The sequence below is a fragment of the Cydia splendana genome, chromosome 18 (assembly GCF_910591565.1).
Source record: "Cydia splendana chromosome 18, ilCydSple1.2, whole genome shotgun sequence".
In the NCBI taxonomy this organism is placed as follows: domain Eukaryota; kingdom Metazoa; phylum Arthropoda; class Insecta; order Lepidoptera; family Tortricidae; genus Cydia; species Cydia splendana.
The window spans coordinates 1,118,253-1,132,380 of record NC_085977.1 but is presented as its reverse complement, the minus strand read 5'-3'; the positions used below and the strand labels follow the sequence as shown (position 1 = coordinate 1,132,380).

General features: G+C 36.9%; 1 protein-coding gene across 2 annotated transcripts in view; it reads left to right on the top strand.

The window, feature by feature from the left end:
* LOC134799288 (homeobox protein Nkx-2.1-like) overlaps positions 1 to 14,128 on the top strand; it is a 62,442-nt gene that overhangs the window by 25,466 nt on the left and 22,848 nt on the right. For both annotated transcript variants that reach the window (XM_063771666.1, XM_063771667.1), the window contains one exon: positions 10,502 to 10,650. In XM_063771666.1, coding sequence (XP_063627736.1) covers positions 10,502 to 10,650 — 149 coding nt within the window. The remainder of the gene's footprint in view (positions 1 to 10,501; positions 10,651 to 14,128) is intronic.

Below are 14,128 nucleotides of genomic sequence, written 5' to 3'. Positions count from 1 at the left end.
TGGCAATAGTCCACACATTACGCGGCCCTGTTGACACAACACTCCACCGGCGAAGGGGTCTTTCAATAAAATTCCCCATTCTATCTGGACTTGTTTCGGCATTATTCGGTATCTTGCCCATCTATATCTTACACGTAAACCTTATTCGTATAGATATAGAGACGTTTATGGCACAAACATAATGCTTTGTTAAGCTGTGAATAGACGTTATCGTATATCAGCGATGCGATTGTCGTGCGATTGTCGGTGGGCGTAGGTACTGGATTGTTAAATGATTCGTGTCATTAACTGGCGTTGTGATTTATAAACACAATTGTGTAACTATTTATGCATTGGAATTTAGTGCGTTTTGTGCGATTACACATATGTAATTTGGAATGCGAAATACTAAATGTCAACTAATTATTATGTTATTAAAATTAAACGTACCTACTTACATTTATAATATTTCGATCTAACGGTGTATTAACGATAAAATGCTTTTACACAAATGAAAAAAGCAGAAAAGAGGTATTTAAAGGTAAATATCTGGGAGACAACTGGGAAAACATATAAATAGGTACTCAAAAATGCGCGTTTTCCGGGAGATAAGACCTAGCTAGATCGATTTTTCGCCCCCGAAAACCCCATATCGCAAATTTCATCGAAATCGTTAGAGCCGTTTCCGAGATCCCCGAAATATAGACACGATGATTTTTAATCGGTGATCAGGAACATTTTTTTCAAACTCAGTAATTGATGTAGATCACGTTGAAGTCGTAATACATGGAAACAAACTTTATTTATCATAATTTTAATTTTGAGATCAGTTTTATCCTAAAATCCTTGTCACTGTACTAAACGGTATCTATGAGTTATAGCCTCTTTACAAACTTAATGGCAATTGATAATTTATGAGTACCTAATAACTTGTCATTGCCATGTGTTATGCATCCGTCAAATTTCCCGCCATATCGATGGCACTTGACGTATCGTAGTTACTTCATGTAGGATAACCATGTATTTAGTGGTTATTCGTTTTAATTCTGTTTTAACTTTTAATTCATTAAACAATGATATAATTTCGTGAGACCTAGCCTAATAAGTTTAATTTGGGCTAGATATTAATATTTTTCTTTTCCAAAAATCATCGTGTATTATTATACATATAAATTAACAAGAATTGTTCGTTTAAAGGTATTAAATGGGTCAAACAGATCACTGTGTTATGTCTTTCCTGTAGACATACACGAGAGTTAAGGGCTATAAAGGTTAATTTTCTTATTTAACCCTTATCCACGTGAAAAGGTCCTCCTTTTATTTAAAGAACTATGATAAAATCATTACTTACATGCCCACAAGCTGTTAACTATTGCCCACAGGAGAGAAAACTAGTGTGTTATCGCGAACAGTGCATTTTTCTCTCCTGTGGGCAATAGTTAAGAGCTTGTGGGCATGTAAGCAATGATTTTATCGTAGTTCTCTAAATAAAAGGAGGACCTTTTCACGTGGATAAGGGTTAAATAAGAAAATTAACCTTTATAGCCCTTAACTCTTGTGTATGTCTACAGGAAAGACATAACACAGTGATCTGTTTGACCCAAATATGGTATAATTACCTACCGTAAAATGGGGTGAGTTGGGTGAAATTTGACTTTCAAACCTCGATAAAATTTTATTTTTACATGTGAAAACTGAATGGTGTATATAATAAGTGGTTCGGACGTTTGTATTTTAGTTTGTATTTTATTTTGGGTAGTTCCATTTCATAACTTTGACGATAAAGAGGAAAACCCACCTCACCCCGTAGTGCTTCGTATTTGGGGTGAGAGGGTTTTTCATACAAAGGTGATTTTGGAAGATTGTTGGATCGATTTTTTTTATTACGAATATTACTATAGCTCCATTTTAAATTGGAATACATTATTTTTGTAGCAGTAGCCTTAAAAACCCACCTCACCCCCTCTCAATCCTTCTCTCCCCATTCATAACCTATAGCTCCCCGCGAAACCTACTCACCCCGTTTTACGGTACCTGCCTAAAAATAATCAAAAGCTGTAACGGCATTAAAATACCACTCATATTGATATATTTTAAGGCTCCGTTTTTGTTGTCAAACTATTAATTTTAGTAGCCATTTCTATTTTTTTAAACTACCCAAATTCGATTAATTAGTTGACCGGTTAAATACGTGCCTTTCATTTTTAAGACGCACACCAAATGGAATACCATCGTTACACGATGACTCTTCTGACGACTTGTGAACCTTATCACGCCGACATAAAGTCTATCAATGGTCTATTAAGTTGCTATAGTTGAGTCAAACACTCTCTGCACGCGAATACGTAGTGTGCTCTCTGTCACACGTACCTGCGGCGGGCGGTGTCTTGTCTCTTTTTTACTTGTTTCGGGTGCAGTTAGTGTTTAATTCAACTATAGTACGAGGGTCAAACGTTATTTTAGTATAGCTGTCCATGTTCTGCGAATGACAGCTCGGTGTCCGCGTGACGGGGGTCCGGCCGAGACGCATATATTTTGACAACAAACACCGTGGTAATTGAACGGGGGTGACGGGTCCATTACATTCAGTTTGCTGTCACGGTATCGGTTTGATTTGTATCGGAGGTTATGTTACATTTATGCTAAAAATATCTGCATTAAGTACATACCGATAAAGTTAAAAGTGCACTTTTTTAACAATTAATCAAGAAGACTATGAAGTCTGTGTCGTTAATGTAAAGATTATATTATTATTCAAACTTTAAGAACCACACATCAAAGTCACTATACCTACTTGATTTTAGAAGTCCAAATTGACCATTGACCTCTAGGTAGCAAAAGGTAGATCACAACATTCACAACACTCTTGTCAGTAATATATCCTGCAGTAATATTCCCCTGTTGACAACTCAAAGGCTCTACGTAGCTACAATCATTAAATTAAAAAAAACGTTAGATACTTACCTTACCTACTAAACTTAGGTACAGTCAGGTGTAAAAATATGGGTGTAGACAACTTACTCAAAAATATTCCCCATAGTTCTTAATTCGCTGACATAAGAGCTATATATGGGACATATTTTTGTGATGATTCATGCACCCAATTTTTACACTTGACTGTACATATTAAAGCAAAAGCATTATAATGTATAATTGTATATTTACGTATTTTCCTAAAGAAAATTACTGATACTTTTAAGTTTCTTTTAGTTTAGGTACCTACATCAAATTTTGCTAGACATTAATTCCTGTAAATTCAATTCAATTCGAAAAAAAAAACAAGAAAAAACTTTATCTATATTACTTAAACTAATTTTAAGCAATATCGTCTAAGACCAGTAAGGACATAGTCACAAATCTGTTTTTTTTAAATATGTTCTCTATTTCAAAATATAAATATACATTATACAAAGTAATATGCCGTACACTAAACCAAACACATACATTTTTGGATATATTTGTATAACATGGAATAAGTAATTTAAGAAGAAAAAAAAAATAAAAGAAACTAACTATAATATAAAGGTATGAACTTAGTAATAAGTAAGTCTAGTCACAAATCTAACATCAAAGTGTAGCCGGATCATCCGGCGGGTGCGTCCGGCCGCAGGGCGTGAAATTACGGCCTGCCCCTGACACCCGTGTAATATAATTATACTGCCCATTCCGATGCTAAATTATGGAAGCTGGCTAGTTACTTGGGGTCCGAGTTACGGCTAGTTTACGGTTCGATTGCGATGGGATGGACAGCTTAATCAGCTAGACTGGAATATCAAAAATAAGAATAAGTACCGAAAATAAAAATATCTCATAGGCTCATAGCTAAGGGAGCTTAAATTAAACTTTTTTGATATTTCGCACTTGTCCGGTTTTTTAGATTAGGCACATTAGTTAAGTAACCGAATCGCTACTGAATGCAATAAAATTTAAATAATTATTATACTACAATTTGGCACTCAAGGTCTATTCAAAACGTGTTAAATCAACATTGCATATACCAAGGTTGTGGTATTTATGTGTAATTGTATACGAATAAATCAAACAACTTTTATATTTTGATCATTCAATTTGACACTCTAGGCCGTGAGACAAATTTGAAGTGCCATTGGCATCGTTGCTATACTGACAATTGCATGTCACTTGTGGACAAGTCACTGACAAAATGTGACAAAAACTGTTTTTGACACAGTACAGAAGCGGTATCATGGTCGCATTTTTATCACTTGTCATGCCATGTGTCACTTTCGCACTTACATATTTGTTAGAACGTGACAGGAATGGTGACAAATGATAAAGAGCCGATCATCTTAGTCCTACAGTATAGTCAATACGTCTTCTCATTTTCATTCGCCTTTGTAATGAGCCTAATATTCTCGATGTTTCTCTATCGAGTAGTTCCGTTTGCTAACTTCCGACTTCATCATCACATCAGCTTCATGTAGCATATTATAAACCGTTAATATAGAAACTCTAAATTTTGTAATTCTAAATTCTAAGGCGTTAGTGAAAATTTTGTTTTTGTTAGAGGTTTAATAAGCAGTTAAAAGTTCCTCCATTCACGATTGGCAACGTTTTGTTCTAGTAGCAATTCAGTCTATTAAGGAAGGTCGACGACCGACCAATTGCCAAATCGATCGAGCCCGCCTCAATACCGTTTAAAAGGGAGCCCCCAAATCGTCCAGTAGTGACGTCATCATCATCATCATATCAGCCTTTTATCGCCGACTGTTGAGCATAGGCCTCTCTTTGAGTACGCCACTTATCCCGGTCCTGAGGCAATCTCATCCAGAAGTGACCCGCAATCTTCCGGATGTCGTCCACCCAACGAGCCAACAAAACCAGCAATAGTAGCAGTATCTACTGTCCCAACAGTTAATAATAATAATTTTTAGTAATAAAAATGGTACCCTGGCTCGTACCAATGTGTTTTCGGAACTTACCTATATACGAAATGTCATTTGATATTTACTAGTCGCTTTTCGGTGAAGGAAAACATCGTGAGGAAACCGGACTAATCCCAATAAGGCCTAGTTTACCCTGTGGGTTGGAAGGTCAAATGGCAGTCGCTTTCGTAAAAACTAGTGCCTACGCCAATTCTTGGGATTAGTTGCCAAGCGGAACCCAGGCTTCCATGAGCCGTGGCAAAATGCCGGGACAACGCGAGGAAGAAGAAGAGTAATAAAATGGAAAACAGGATAAGTGAAACTATTGAAATTAGGCTGTCAAAAATCAGTTGCCTCCAGAATCTCGCGAACTAAATTGACAGGTCAATGTGCACAAATGATACCACAGTTTGGCCAGTGCTGTGCATATCGATATTTTCAAAAAAGTTTGAATTAGAGAATATAGCGAGAATTCACCGATAGGGGCGCTACTGTTGCGCGGTCAGTTAAAATGTATCTTTAAGTAATTTAAGTTATTTTACAAATGTTACTTGGTATTTCGAAAACTGTGCAATTTTATAGTAATAGAGACAAGGATATTGGATGAACATATTGTAATTAAATAAATATTTTATTCTGTTTTACTTCTTAGGAAAACTTACAGCTAGCTAACCTAACCTAACCTAGTTAGAGTAACAAGTTGTAGGTGATGACATAGAAACAGTGATTTCGGCTCAAAATACAAAAAAGAGGCCGGCCTAGACCGGGAATTATTTCGTACAATGTGATTAATTTCTCATTCAATTTGAGTGTATAGGTTTTTTCCCCAAAATCGTTTATTCCGCGTAACAAATTTTCCATTCGCATTGTTTCCCACCCGAATTTCTACCCATACCCTTTTTTGTCATTCGCTTATATCTCTATTATCAAATATGACCTACTGACATTTATCACAACATTTTTATTTCTTAGGTTAAAATTTTCTCATAATTAATACATTCCAAGTCGTCTTATTCGCATCTTCTTTCTCATTCTTATTATTTCTTAGGCGATAATATTACCACGGTCCCACCGCACTGTTTCTTTTTAAAAAACATTTAGTTTACAACTTAGCTAGACGGGGCTCCTATTTCTGGGCGGTTTGCCCTTCGGGCATCTGAAGCTACCTAACGAACCTAACCTACCTACACTTTTTTCCCCAAAGTGTAATGTTTTCATGGACGTCACACTAAATTAATAGGTTAGGTAGGTTAGGTTCGTTAGGTAGCTTCAGATGCCCGAAGGGCAAACCGCCCAGAAATAGAAGCCCCGCGAAGCGGGGCTCCGTCTAGCTAAGTTGTGAACTAAATATCACTGAAAAGAAACACTGCGGTGGGACCACAATATGGTAATATGAACGCCTAAGAAATAAAAATAATGCGAAAAAAACGACTTGGAAAGTATTAATTATAAGAAAATGATAGCGTAAGAAATACAAATGTTGCGATAATTTGAGAATAGAGAAACAATCGAATGACAAAAAAACGGTATGGGTATAAATTCGGGTGGAAAAAAATGCGAATCGAAAATTTGCTACGCGGAATTAACGATTTTGGGGAAAAGATCTATACACTCGCATACTAACATTGAAATTTGTCAATTTCGCATCCGCACCTCCTGTTTTGATCGGTAACGTCACAATCTTACAATCGAATCAACCACTTTTCTCGTCACATTCATATAAATCGAAATCGTTTGTGACTTGTGACCCCTTTATAATTATCACATAGTAGTAAGTGCAATATCTTTTTATCGATGTCATTTTATCGACATATACTCGTAACTATTTTTTCTTTGCTATTCCTGGCGGCTTAGCACGGTCGCGTTTTTATCCCTTGTCACCATGCCTGTCACGTTCTAACAAGTATGTAAGTGCGAAAGGGACGCGCATAGTGATAGTCGATAAAAATGGAACCGTGCTGAGCCCGCTGGTATCATTTTATTTGTCAAACTCATGTCAATTTAGTTCACGAGTTTCTGGAGGCGTTACAACTAAAATAGTTGTTATGGTTTTGATACGACCTTAGCGATCTTGGTGACCGTTAGGTTAGGACGTTAGGACGTCTTTCACTTCATTTCTGTAAAAGACGTACCTAGCGTGACGTACGGGGTTGTGCACCAATCACGCGAGGTGTTTTCGGCTACTTTTTGACCCCATTGGTGATATTTGGTGAGGTTTTTGGCTACCCTCCCTCCCCCCATACAACCTCACGTGTATTTTTTAGAATTATTTTCATTAGACCTAATTTTAAGATAAATAGTATTGTATATGGAAAATCTTGTTTATTTTTCTATTTTCGTTAAATAGACTCGCTATTTTGAAGTGCAGAGTGAAGATTTATGTTTAACGAAACCGAGAAAAAGTTTCTACTCATGTGGTAGGTTATTTTTTTTTAGTTTTGTTCACTGCAGAAAAATACACGTGAGGTTTCCTTATACCCCACCCCCAACGTGATCTATCGTGATTTTTTCGTGACTCCCCCTCCCCCTATCGAACCTCGCGTGATTTGTGCACAAGCCCTACGTGGTATGAACCTAACAACGTGAGCGTACCACCAGAACCACGTGAACCAGTTCAAAATGTTAAACTGAGTCGGGCTTACATTATTTTGTAGAGTCGCACCAAGAGAAGTCTGCAGCGGATTTGATGGCCCACGCAGAGTAAGTGTTATTTATACGTCATAATTTCATAGAAATTTGACGTTTAAAATGACACTTGCACTGCGTGGGCTATCAAAATCGCTGCAGTCTTTTCACGGTCTGACTATAACAGCTAGTGCTACGCGGCTACGCCGTAGGCGGTCTACGGCGTAGCAGCTTGTCTAGTTTTGTAGCCCTATTTTGATTGTCCTAATTTAGTACTTGGTATTGTATGTATGTTAGGTAGTTATTGGCAAGATAAGTAGGTAAGCTAAATTTTAGCTCCATCAGGCATCAAGTACGTTCCAAGTTCTTGTTAAAAAAGTCAATATGATATTAGTTTGTAATCATTTTTAATATTGGCACTCGAGCGTTGGGTATATATATACCGTAAAATGGGGTGAGTAGGGATTGCGAGGAGAGTCGGGTTATGAATGGGGAGAGAAGGGTTGACAGGGTGAGATGGTTTGCTTGACTGCTATCTAAATAATGTATTCCTATTACAAATGGAGCTATAGTAATATTCATAAAAAAAAAATCGATTCAACAACTTTTTAAAATTACCTTTTGTGTGAAAACCCATCTTACCCCAACTACGAGGGACTACGGGGTGAGGAGGGATTTTGTGTTTATCGTTAAAGTTATGAAATGGAACTACCTAAAATCATAAAAAAACTAAAATACAAACAGCCGGAACATTAATTAATAAAATTAAGTTTGCATAAAATGTAAAAATAAAATTTTATCGAGGTTTGAATGTCAGTTTTGTCCCTACTCACCCCATTTTACGGTACTGCGTTTAATAGCTTACCTTTAAATATTAATAATAAATCAATAGGCCCCGTGCATGAACTATAGGAGCCGTCAGATTTTTTGGCGCGAGACGTAAATGTGTCGTTTATGCTTCCGATGTAGCCCACAAGATGGCAGAACCTAATATGGCACAAGAAAACGTATCTACGAGAACGGTAGATGATAGCACTTGTTTTGGCAATTGTACATGTGCACATATGTTTCCGATTCAGGCCACAAGATGGCAGACCCTCCAACGCGCACGGTCCCTATAACACATTTCAAATTTCGATTTTTTTTTTTTTTTTTTTTTTTTTTATTAGGGGACATTAGATCAAACCTAGCCCCAAACAAAGCAAAGCTTGTACTATGGGTACTAGGCGACGATATACATACTTGTATAGATAAATACATACTTATATACATAGAAAACAACCATGACTCAGGAACAAATATTAGTGTTCATCACACAAATAAATGCCCTTACTGGGATTCGAACCCAGGACCATCGGCTTAGCAGACAGGGTCACTATCCACTAGACCAGACCGGTCGTCAAAGCTCTGCTCCTAATCAAAAGATCAACAAATATTGCAAGTTAAATAAAAAGTTGTATATAATATCTACACAAAGTTACTATGTAGGTACACATAGCGGACAGACAAGTACATACCTACTCTAGTGTCATTAGGGAACGGCACTTAATGCTGAGATTTACCCGCGACATAATTAATATTTTACCTTTCGCTTTACCCCCAGGGGTGGGGGGTGGGGGGTGGAGGGAAGCTACAATTATTGCATTTGGAGAATTATCAACTTAAAGAATTTGTAGAATTGCGAGCATTTGTGTAATAATGGCGCAATTAGAGAAGGGCGGTGGTGGAGTTTTTGGATACATGTTTTATAGTTTTTAAGGAATATGTATAAAAACTGGAAATCTATAAATAATTAATTAAGCTTATGAAGGACATGAAGTTCGCTTGACGTGGTAGTTTTTTTAAAAGTACTCTCGTTTCAAATTTCTCAAATACTTAAAATTAGAAAAAAATATAGTGTAGCGTACGTTACGTGTACGTTACGTAACCTAGGTTACATTTATAAAAATCAAAATAATTTATGAAAGAACTAATATCCTAATAAAAAATAAAAACATAAATACCTTAATAATAAAACGCTTACCTAAAATACACTAAAATAGAAATAGATATAGGTGCAGTATTTTACGTATATTTAGGTACCTATTTACTTCTTGTATGCCTTACTTACCCACATAAGCCATTGTGATATTTGAGATAATTTGTGTAATTTACGATGTTATTATCTTCTAAAACTTGTCTAATGAAATGACTCATGAATTTGGCTTGGGCGGAGGTTACCAAATTCGGAATAGGTTCAATCCTGACTTTTCCAGTTTCTTATTTTCTTAGTCAGCTTCTGAAATCGTCAAAATCACATGAGGTCGTATTGGTAATGGTTTACGTTTATGACAAGCATAAATAGCATACATTTCATCTTATGTCCTCAAAGAAAATTCATTTCTTTAGAAACAAATTTATATGTGGAAAAATTCTAAGCCAAATTGTTTTGATATAAAATTAACTCTGTTCCTTGCCCTTTTTTTAATCAAGATATTTTCCCTGTAGTATACCAGCTTAATGACGGGGGAAGAAACGAATTTTCAATGAATAATGTCACTCCTTTAAAGACCTTATTTGAACCAGCAATACACTTAAGTACTTACTTAACTTTAATGACCGCCGTCTGTTCTTAGTGATACCCGCAGTCAGTAGTAGTGAAACTTCTTTGGTGATATTTAGGTACCTTATTCATTTACATACAAGATATGTATATACAGTGATACTGCTAAACAAAATTAATAACTAGCTTAAATCTATATGCCATTTCTTCTTAGTGCAAAAAGTGGTAACGAGTACAATAGTAACACTGAAACTTTTTAGAATTTTTATGCTATAAAGTTCCCTTTCTTGTCAACCTCTGATTTCTAGATTGAATTGTAAATATGTACTTTCAGTGTTACCTACACTACATTTACCTTTAATCGCTTTGGCATAAGAACATAATTATGGAGAGTTAAGTGCTTCGCTTTTTCAAGTTGGCCTTGGTTAGTCGGGGGTGGCTCTGTGTGTGCGTATCTGAGCGGCTGCTTTAGTTTCCAGGCTGATGACGTCCACGTCGGGCGGCATGGGGCACGTCAACAACATGGGAGGCCTAGCCGCGTGCGCCGGACCCGACGCCAAGCCCATGCAGTTCCCTCTCGCGCAGAGGAGGAAGCGGAGAGTGCTGTTCACGCAAGCCCAGGTGAGTGACACGTTAACAACATGGGAGGCCTAGCCGCGTGCGCCTGCCCCGACGCCAAGCCCATGCAGTTCCCTCTCGCGCAGAGGAGGAAGCGGGGAGTGCTGTTCACGCAAGCCCAGGTGAGTCTAAGTATAATATATATGCAGCTCCATGATAACTTTTTTAATAGAGCTATGTGTGATGCTGTCACGATCGATTGTGACTTGTGACCAACAATATAAACCGGCCTGTAGCTAGCTAATCTTACTTAAACTGCTGTGAGTCATACAAACATTAAATTAATTTTACAGTTTGTTAGTCCCCATGATGCCCGTGCCTCCTATGGCCTGTACTATTACTGTACTATTCCAGTGAGAGTTGATAATTACATCACATTGATTACACTAAAAAAGGACTAAAACATTGATTACACTATAAAAAGTACTAAAATAGTGAGTGAGCGTGTTGTCGCCTTCTTAAATACCTACAAATGTATTATTAATATTTTTACTTTAATATTCCTCATTTTGTTACTTATTAATTAGTATCTTTGTTACTTTCAATTCATCTTTACTAGATATAATTTGTGTTGGCTTTGTTCACATATGTGCTTGCGATAGTGCGTAACCTTTGTATAAGTAGTACCTGTTAGTTTAGTATTGTGTTACTACCTGTGAGTTCCTATAATTGGCTTTCTGTATCCACTATAATTTCTATGGTATTGTCATAGCTGTTGGTTCTCCAAATAAATAAAATAAAAAAAATAAAAATAAAAAATAAAAATATGTAGTTACGTAACCCAAAGATGAAATTATGTAGACAAAAAGCAATAAATGTAGGCATATTTTTTGTATATCTGCTGACTCGTATATCTCTAACTTTTATTCGTTTCCCCACCGGTCGCCCTCGGGACGGTATTTGGCGATCATTTTGCAAATAAACACGGGGCTACCGGATCATTTGCGATTGGGGGGCTGAGGCGACTGCGCGAAATTCTTTTTCCGCGTATTCGTCCGTAGCTATTTTTAAATATCAAGGTGTAAAATAAGAAATAATTTTTCCTTTTGTTTGGCTGGGGGGATACACAGCAAGTGCTATAGCCTGAGTTTCTGATTTAACCCGCATTAAAAGGGTAAGTACTCCTTTTTAGGGTTCCGTACCCAAAGGGTAAAAACGGGACCCTATTACTAAGACTCCACTGTCCGTCTGTCTGTCACCAGGCTGTTCCCATGAATATCACGGGATAGCTATTTTGAAATTTTCAAAAAATTTCCGCTATAACAACAAATACTAAAAAGTACGGAACCCTCGCTGGGCGAGTCCGACTCGCACTTGTCGAGTTTTTTTTTATCAACACAAGCTGTGAACTGTCTACAGGAGTGAAATTAAAATTGTTTCAAAATCTGTGTATGACACTGGTACAAAAATCAAGGAGAGCTGTTGTAAAAAATATCGTAGCTTTCTTACAACATTTTTGAAAACGTAATGATATTCCTTTAAATGTAATGATAGGTAAAGATAAATAACTGATGGTTAAAATGTACCCACAACTAAAACACAATGCACAAAACTCGCATATCTAACTTCTGTTCCTCATCTATAGTTATTTGCTTATAAACCGTGTGGCCCAATTTAAAACGTTGCTATATACTTTCAACTAAAAATAAATATATAATAATAATAATAATTTCAGCCTATAAACGTCCCACTGCTGGGCACAGGCCTCCTCTCATGCGCGAGAGGGCTTGGGCTATAGTCCCCACGCTAGCCCAATGCGGATTGGGGACTTCACATACACCTTTGAATTTCTTCGCAGATGTATGCAGGTTTCCTCACGATGTTTTCCTTCACCGAAAAGCTAGTAAGGTAAATAAAAGGTAAATATCAAATGATATTTCGTACATAAGTTCTGAAAAACTCATTGGTACGATTTGAACCCGCGACCTCCAGATTGAAAGTCGGACGTTATATCCACTCGGCCACCACCGCTCTACTAAAAACTAAAAAAGTAGCTTAAATTTAATTTGAAACACCAATATTCGTTAGAAAAGTTATAATTGGCACAGAAAAATGAAAAAGAGTGAATGATTGACGTCGGCGTCGTATTGATTGTGAGTGGGCGACGGCGACGGGGCGACTCAAACGTATTTTATTACCAACAGAGTGCTTCATCTCTATCTGATGTGATCACTGGGAATATGATTTATTATTTTATACTAAGTTGTGAACTGCAAGTTCAGTTTAGTAAATAGTACGGTAATAGTAATAGTAGGTTGTACAACAAGGGCATAAAGTGGCCCATTTTTACCCGAGGCAATTTTTTGGTCTGAGCGAAGCGAAGACCAAAATAGTAGACGAGGGTAAAAATTGACATTTATGCCCTTGTTGTACACTCTGCTTTTCACTTCGATTGCGAGGAAAATATACAAAAAATCAAATATTTTAGGTTACTTTAACGTATTTATTCAAGACTAAAGAAAATTGTTCTTGGGCCGGTCGGAGGCGCGGGGCACGCCGATCGGGAGAGCGCCGGTCGGGGGCGCACCGGCAGGGCTGGCAGTTTGTATGGCAGAATTTGGACTTTATTGCTAAGTCAATAAGGGTCGTAATAGATGATTTTACTTTATGCTCTAGAGCATAAAATGCGATTTTATGTCGTCTACGCACGACATAAAGGTGCACTTTTTGAGCATGAGAAGTGAAAATATACATACATCCCTTGTGATATTAGCCAGTTACCGTATTACACTTGTAACTCCGGGAGTGTTGCCGACCTTTCAAAAATTTGTACTAGGTATTTATTTTTAAGTCACCATTTAAAGTCTGTAGATATTTAGTTTCAAATGAAATTATGAAACAAAAGAAAAACCCACTTTTAACAAATTTTTTGACACTATAGAAATGTTTAATGCTTACATGATTAGGTACCTAAGTGTATAAAAGAGTACATTTAAGATTTAGCAAGCAAGGTTTAAGGTAAAGTAAGTTTTTCTTCTTATTCGGCCATGCCTCCTGATGCGTGGTTAAAATCAATAATTGAAGCACCCGGCGCCCTCCGCCAACCGCGACTTTACTTACGGTAACTATCAAGTATCAAGTCCGGCTTGAGATATTGTTGCTTTCTAATTCTATTGGCTATTTTAACTTTGCAACAAAACATTATTTTACTGACCTATTTTATCTAAATCGTATTGAGATTAAATTACCATTGGTATCGAAATACCTTATTATATTGGTCTTTCAAAAAAATTTATACTTAGCTACTTAAAATTAAATTTATATCTACTAGAACAGGCTGTAGAATAGACAAAGGACGAGAAGATGGTGTTATCTTCATTATAAGTAGCTGCGCCCCGTTTTACCATTTCTTTTTAAACTGTTCTTCGTCTGTTAACCTGAACATGAACTGTCAGTCCAACAAAAACATCTACCGCGTTGAGTCACAACCGATTCAACAATCTATTTATACTAGCAAAAAGCAGAGCTTTGTAAGGGCTCG